Genomic DNA, 7500 nt, shown 5'->3' with positions numbered 1-7500 from the left:
TTAGACACTGCCCTGGCTACTTGGGAAAAAGGTTTAAAGTTCATATGCTGTATAAAAACCGGCACACTGAATAGAAGCCCTGTTAGTACCGTCCTTGCCTGGTGATCCCCAGACCTGGGTTCGAGTCCCGCTCAAACTCGTTAGTTTCTTTGGTCACTACAACACACCATCCTTGTGAGCTGAGAATGGGTGTTTGGGGTCCCAGTGGGTCCTGGGGGAGCGTATAGGTCTATCTTCTGAGTCACCAGCATCCATTACCTGGCCCTCCTTGGCCCTAGCTTGGATGGAGAGTGGGCTTGGGTGCTGATCATATGTATAAATGGGCAGTCTCTAGGGTATTATCCTGCTCGATAGGGCAATGTCACAGTCCTTTTTCTCTGCCATTCATGAGCGGCCTTTAAACCTTCTCTGCACGATACTGAATCATTGGCTAATTGTGAGAAACTTGCTAAAGAAGTATGAAATTAAACACTTCAAAATACAATAACTTTTATTTTTCTGAAACGGAACAAAAATCATTGCGAAAATTATTTGTAAAGTATATATATATATATATATATATATATATATATATATATATATATATATATATATATATATATATTTTTGTTTTTGTTTCACATGTATTTGAAAAATTCCAAGAACACAAAATTCTCTCTTATGAACAATAGTATGATAAAGATTTAAACCCCAGGGACAGGAGTAAAAGATTTAAAATGACAAAATTGAAAATAATTAAAGATTTGTTCTTGATATTGTTCAAGAGCAAATTTAATGAATCAGTAATACATTTCCCTATTTACTGATAAAATTGAATGCATTTATTCCGGATTATAAAATAAAAAGAAATCAAAGTAGTATCTACATTCACTTTCAGTTTGTGTGAGTTCTCAAAAACTTTCAATCATAAAAACCTATTGTTTAAGTGGTCACCCAATAAAGATAAGATTGGACAGTTATATATTACTACAATTAATGGTTCTAACATACGTGGAAGACGAAAATCAACCAGTCTTACAAAAATGCTAAGATATTTGAAAAAAAATACCTATTACAGTATTGTGAAACACTCATAAATTGTAGGAACATTCCCAACTAGAGGGGCATTCAGTAGAGCGCAGACCTCCAACGCGGCAGCTTATTACTCGACCTTGCCCTTGACCTTTGACCTGAACATGTATTAATTGGCGTGGATTTTTATACACTCAAATATGAACCAAGTTTGAAGTCTCTGTGACAACGATGTCCAAGCATATGTCTGATTACGTGAATTGGACATTTTGCTTGACCATGACCTTGACCTTTCAAAATTTAATCATTTCCAGGTTTTACATAACAGTTAATCCCTGCAAGTTTCATTACTATACGATTAAAATTGTGGCCAGGAAGCTTTTCACAAACATTCACACAAACAAACACACAAACAGGGGGTAAAACATAACCTTCCAACTTCGTTGCCGGAGGTAATAAGAAATTAGAGAAAAATCATTGTGTTTTATAATAGATGCTTGTAACATTACAATTGTGACATCGAGATGATATCCGCCTTGTAAAAACGCGAAACAGTGAGTATAATCAATTATAGTTTATATATAAACGACCCATTTAGTAATTATCACATCTCTGATGTTAAAATAAATTTCGTTGAGATTTTACAGCACTTCACATGACTTTACAATCCCTTTTATCTTTTTTCTTATCCTTCTTACTCTTCTTCTTCTTCTTCTTGTGTTTTTTCTTTTGACCATCGCCGGAGTTCTCTCCACTACTCGTAGAGGTAAATTTTTTATCCGTGTTGCCGTGGGCCTCAGACACATCCACGAAGCATTCGTTATCATCACTGCTACTCTCACTACTCGTAGAACCTCTAGGTGTTCCTAGATTCACCGCCTTCTCGGCCTGTAGGCCACTCTCCTGGCCTGTAGGCCACAGACTGCCATTTTCACCGATTGGATCTTCAAATTTATAACTACCCACCTCGACTTGGCTTGAAATAACTGGGCAGGTATCGTCTTCTATTGCATCATGGAATTCAGTCTCTGCCACTTCTGTAGACTGACTGGTAACTGGACTGGAATCCTCCTCATGGACATCATGGAATTCTGTTACCACAATCTTGATTGGTTTATGATTACACGCGTCTGTGGTATCATCGGCGAAGTCCGAAGTTTCATTTTGGCTCTCAAATTCATCTTTCTTTTCTCTTTCATCACCACCACCACTACTACTACTACTGCTGCTACTGCTGCTTCTTGATCTACGTCTCTGTTTCTCCTTTTCTCTTTGCCTCTCTTCCTCTTCTATCCTTCTGGTTGATTCCTCCATCTTCTGAGCAAGTTCTTTGTCCATTCTTTTCCCTTCTTCCAGCGAAGTGCTTTCCAGTATTTTCTGGGCCTGGAAATTTTCTTCTATCTGTAAAAAGATATATAGATAAATATGATGTTTCAGGAATATTTAGAAGATGTCTATGCAAGGTCTAACACAACTAACTTCAGCAAATAAGATGTATTAAATAATTAACAAACAATATACATTATACAATATACAATATACATTAAATACTTAATTATTTAATAAAGTAAAACTGACTGTAAAGGATTCTTAGATAAAAGTAATTTCAGATCTTTTTACAAATTGTTGGATTATTTCTGGGGTCAATTTTTCCAGAGTTATTGATTCCCTAAAATCCATCATAATTACTGTATCACCTGCAAAACCCCTCAGCAAACAGGTTTGATTCATGTCGCAAATAAGTTGATTTATTTATAGAATACGAGTTATCACCGCTTTAGTTTGTCAGAAGAATCAATATAATTGATTACTTTTTCAAATTAAGTATAGTCAATGGGGAAATGAGAATTTTCAGATGGGTGAATTTGTACAGTAAGGGGCATATTTTTTTTTTTTTTTACAGAATCAGTATTTTACCAAAACACTTTTATTTTTTTTTTAGATATTAGAGAATCTGTCATAATTATAAATAATTATACTGTTTAAAGAATGATCAGCCAACAGGAATAAGTATAACAAATTTTCAGTACAATTCTTATGGGATCATAAAAACACTTAGTTCTTTTAAATATTGAAAAATTTGTCATATTTCTAAATAATTCCAATGTTTAAAGTATGATCAACCAACGAGAATAAGTATACAAAATGTTCTTTGCAATTTATACAAAATCACATTGAAATAATCACCACACAATCCACAGTAAAACCCATGCAAGGGTTATAAGTGAATACTTACAGACGTGAGTCTAGTGATATTGCAGAGATTATGACTTCGAGACTCTACTAATGCGAGGAATGCTTCGTGTCTTCGAATGAGGTCTTCAACTTCTTCAACTGACTGTCCAAGATCCTCAGTCTTCAGCATCCGTTCTTCAGACTTCACCCATTCCTCAAACTCCCTCGCATCTCGTAGATAGATCTAGTAAATAAGAGAAGCCATCAATCATAAAACAGTGTAATGGTTCTGATATTAAAGGGTTAAAGTCTGCTCATGAATGGCTGAGGCCAGGGACAGTGACATTGCCCTATCAAGCTGGAATAAAACTTCTAGAGTATTGTGTAGTATCAAACTTCATGATGGAGAAGGCCTGACTATTAGAGTTAACTGTATGCCTAGTATTACGAACAGGATGGATATGGACACAGTGGACATTTTTCGGAACTAAAACTGGGTAACCTTTATCTAAACAGTATTAGGAATTTGATTTGTGATAAGTGTCACGACTGAGATGGTGTGGGCATGTGGTGAGGATGGATGGTGGGGAGGGAGTGAGGAGGGCTTGGGAAGAATCTGTTAGGGGAAGAAGATCAAGAGGGAGGCAGAGAATTAGATGGTGAGATAAGATGAAGGTTGATATGGAGAGAAGAGGTTTGATGGAAGAGGATGCATTTGATAGAAGGCATTGGAGAAGGCGCATCAGGCAACCGACCCCTTAATGCACACGGTGGGGAAGAAGAATACAACAGGAGTCAATTAATTTAGATATTATTATGAATAGTTAAACAAATTTTTGAATAATAATGGATGTATAAAAATGAATGTGACCAAACTTACTGATGAAAGTGAGCAAACCAACAGTTTAGTGAAAATCAATAATCTTTTTTTTTCTTTACGTTACGAGAAATAAAACCTTAAATAATTGTCTGTTGTCTTTATATATTCACCAGTCTGAGAAAACTTCTCCTAAGGTATCTCATGAAATTTAGTAACATTATTTCTAGGATAAAGTCATTGATTATTTCATTTTTGCTATTTCAATGGATTACATTTTTATTTGCGTCCAAAACCACGATTTTTTTTCAACTGAAAGAACTCAAGAATAGAGTTCTCTCTCTCTCTCTCTCTCTCTCTCTCTCTCTCTCTCTCTCTCTCTCTCTCTCTCTCTCTCCCTCTGAAAACTTCAAATCAATCTCTCTCTCTCTCTCTCTCTCTCTCTCTCTCTCTCTCTCTCTCTCTCTCTCTCTCTCTCTCTCTCTCTCTCTCATATTAGTATTCATGTATACTTGGAAGGTTATATAGAAATTATAGATACCAAAAAATAATTTGATGGTCAAACACTCACCCTCACGTCTAAGTTACACTTGTAGATGACCAATCTTGCTTTCCAGGTGTTCATCAACAGAAGCCCGCGAGCTTCCAAACTCTTAATTCTGTGTTTTATTTCACGTTTCATGAAATGCTCTTCATTAATCAAAGCCCAGCCGCTCTCTGTGAATTTCTCGAACTGCTCTCTTTGTTGGTCTAGTTCAGTCTTGTATTGGGCGTGACGAGAAAGGACCGACTCTGAGCCGGAGATGTTTCTGGGAAGATCTGGTGACGTCATCTTTGCTAGCATTTCGTACGACCAAGACCTGTCGTGGAAGGAAACAAATTTTAAGAAATTACCAGTCTGGAGTTTCAGCAAACTAAAATCGGCACAGTTTCGGGTTTTAAGGGCCACTCATGAATGGCAGAGGCAAGGGACAGTGACATTGCCCTAGCTAGGAGGACAATGCCCCAGAGACTGATAATATTTATATATATTACCAGCGCCCTAGCTTTCGCTCCACCCAAGCTAGGACCGGGGAAGGCCAAGCAATTGCAGCTGATGACTCAGCAGGTAGACCTATACGCTCCCTCAAACGCCCCATCCATAGCGCGCAAGGATGGATGGGGTTGCAGCGACCAAAGGAACTAACAAGTTTGAGCAAGACTCGAACCCTTGTCTGGCGATCACCAGGCAGGGATGTTTCCAACAGGCCACCGCTACCCATGTAATATCTTTATGAGTCTTTTATCTTTAGTACTGTATAGCAGAAAGTGTGTATGAACAAAAATATTCAGTTACTACTGAAAAAAGGATTTGTTAAACCTGTTCAGAATGGTAATGATAAGGAACTGCTCCTGTTCTAGAGCTATTATTATTATTATTATTATTATTATTATTAGTTAAGCTACAACCCTGGTTGGAAAAGCAGGATGCTATACCCCAAGTGGTCCAACAGTGAAAAATAGCCCAGTGAGGAAAGGAAATAAGGAAGTTAATAAACTATATCAGAAGTAATGAACAATTAAAATGAAATATTTCAAGAACAGTAACAACAATAAAACCTACATTTCTATTATATTTACGTCAGCCTGTTCAACATAAAAACATTTGTTGTAAGTTTGAACTTTTGAAGTCCTACCGATACAACTACCCGATTAGGAACCCCATTCCACAACATGGTCACAGCTGGAATAAAACTTCTAGAATACTGTATAGTATTGAGCCTCATGATGGAAAAGGCAAGACTCTTATGATCAACTGCATACCTATCGTCACTTTCTTTTAAATAGGCGCATTTGCACCGACTCGCAGCGGTGCCCTTTTAGCTCGGATGATTTCCTGATCGCAGATTGGTTAGAATTATCGTGTCCAACCAATCAGCGATCAGGAAACTTTTCCGAGCTAAAAGCGCACCGCTGCGAATTGGTGCAAATCTGCCTCGCTAAAAAAAAAAAATGACTAGTATTACGAACAGGATGTTATTGCCTGGGAAGATCTGAATGTAAAGGATGGTTAGATATTCTCCTAGTACTGTATAGCGGAAAGTGTGTCTGGGCTAATGTATTCCGTTGCTACTGAAAAAAATTGATTTGTTAAACCTATACAGAATGGTAATGAGAAGAAACTGTACCTGTTCTGGTTCTATAGGAGGGAGTTTTTATTTCTGATTCATATAGAGAGTATATACTCCTATATACAGTTTTCAATTAATCATTGCATTGATATTTTCTTATTTCTTAGACGTACATTCATTCACTGTTCTGGTTCTATAGGAGAGAATTTTCATTTCTGATTTGTGTAGAGAGTATATAGTCATATATACAGTCACAATTAATCATCCCATTGATATTTACTTATTTCTTAGACGTACATTCATTCACTGTTCTGGTTTTAAAGGAGGGAGTTTTTATTTCTGATTGATATAGAGAGTATATACTCCTATATACAGTTTTCAATTAATTCATTGATATCTTATTTCTTAGAAGTACATTAATTGACTGCTGCTAAAGAAACCTGAAAATCTATGCTACAACGAAAACAACCTGACTAAGCATTCTTACATTAGTTCTTCATACTGATCAAAGAAGTCCTTTATTCGTTCTGCAAGGTGCAGGTTTCTTCGACGACCTTCAGATTTCTTGAGGAACGCGGCAAACGCTTCGTTCATTTTGGAGAGCTTCGATGATATATGGATTTTGGCCTGTGGCTGTGTATCTTTGAGGACTCTCCCTTCATGTTCCATTTGTTTAACCTGAAAAGAAATAGAAATTATAAAGGGCTGAAATAAACCTCGATGTAAAATCTACAAACCAACGGTTACTACTAGTTCTGGTGGAATGAATTTGCAAAGAAAAGACTAGATTGACTTTTTAGGATAGTGCATGCGCGACCATTGTTGGACACACTTAGAACATAAAGTTAAAAAACAGATTTTTAAATACATAATTACCTCCGCTAAGGAGATTATGTTTTCAAGTCGGGTTATCTATATATTTATTTATTTATTTGTCAGTGTGTCTGTGGATAGGATTACGTCAAAACTACCCAACAAATTTTAACGGAAAACTTACCATATATAGACCTTAGGTCATGGATGACCCCATTAAATTTTACAGAGTCCGGATTTGCATTTTCACAATTTTGTTGACTACGTCAAAAGAAATCGACGGATTTCGACGAAATTTTCACCACAAATAGATATTAAGTTATGGACGACCCCATTAAATATTGGAGATGATCCGGATCCAGATTGTAAATCGGGATTTACTGTACATTTTAAAGATAACTTCAAAACAAACTTGATGAATTTTGACGAAATTTCCACCACAGATAAATCTTAAGCCACGGTCGATTCCTTTAACTTTTGGTGATGATCCGGTTCCTGATCCGGATTCTAGATCCGGATTTGCATTTTTTTATATCAACATCATCCTTTGGCGGTGGTCCGAAATCTGTGAAT

The 7500-nt window shown here is 36.6% G+C and overlaps 1 protein-coding gene across 1 annotated transcript in view; it reads right to left on the bottom strand.

Moving 5' to 3' along the window:
- Nucleotides 1–620: 620 nt before the first annotated feature.
- LOC137616304 (spectrin alpha chain, non-erythrocytic 1-like) overlaps nt 621–7500 on the bottom strand; it is a 24374-nt gene continuing 17494 nt past the window's right edge. Inside the window, 4 exon segments of the mRNA XM_068345950.1 lie at nt 621–2412; nt 3248–3430; nt 4575–4863; nt 6602–6792. Coding sequence (XP_068202051.1) covers nt 1663–2412; nt 3248–3430; nt 4575–4863; nt 6602–6792 — 1413 coding nt within the window. The 3' untranslated portion in view covers nt 621–1662.

Source organism: Palaemon carinicauda, chromosome 22 (assembly GCF_036898095.1).
Source record: "Palaemon carinicauda isolate YSFRI2023 chromosome 22, ASM3689809v2, whole genome shotgun sequence".
Classification (NCBI taxonomy): domain Eukaryota; kingdom Metazoa; phylum Arthropoda; class Malacostraca; order Decapoda; family Palaemonidae; genus Palaemon; species Palaemon carinicauda.
The sequence above is the reverse complement of the archived record's forward strand: the minus strand, read 5'-3'. Positions and strand labels throughout refer to the sequence as shown.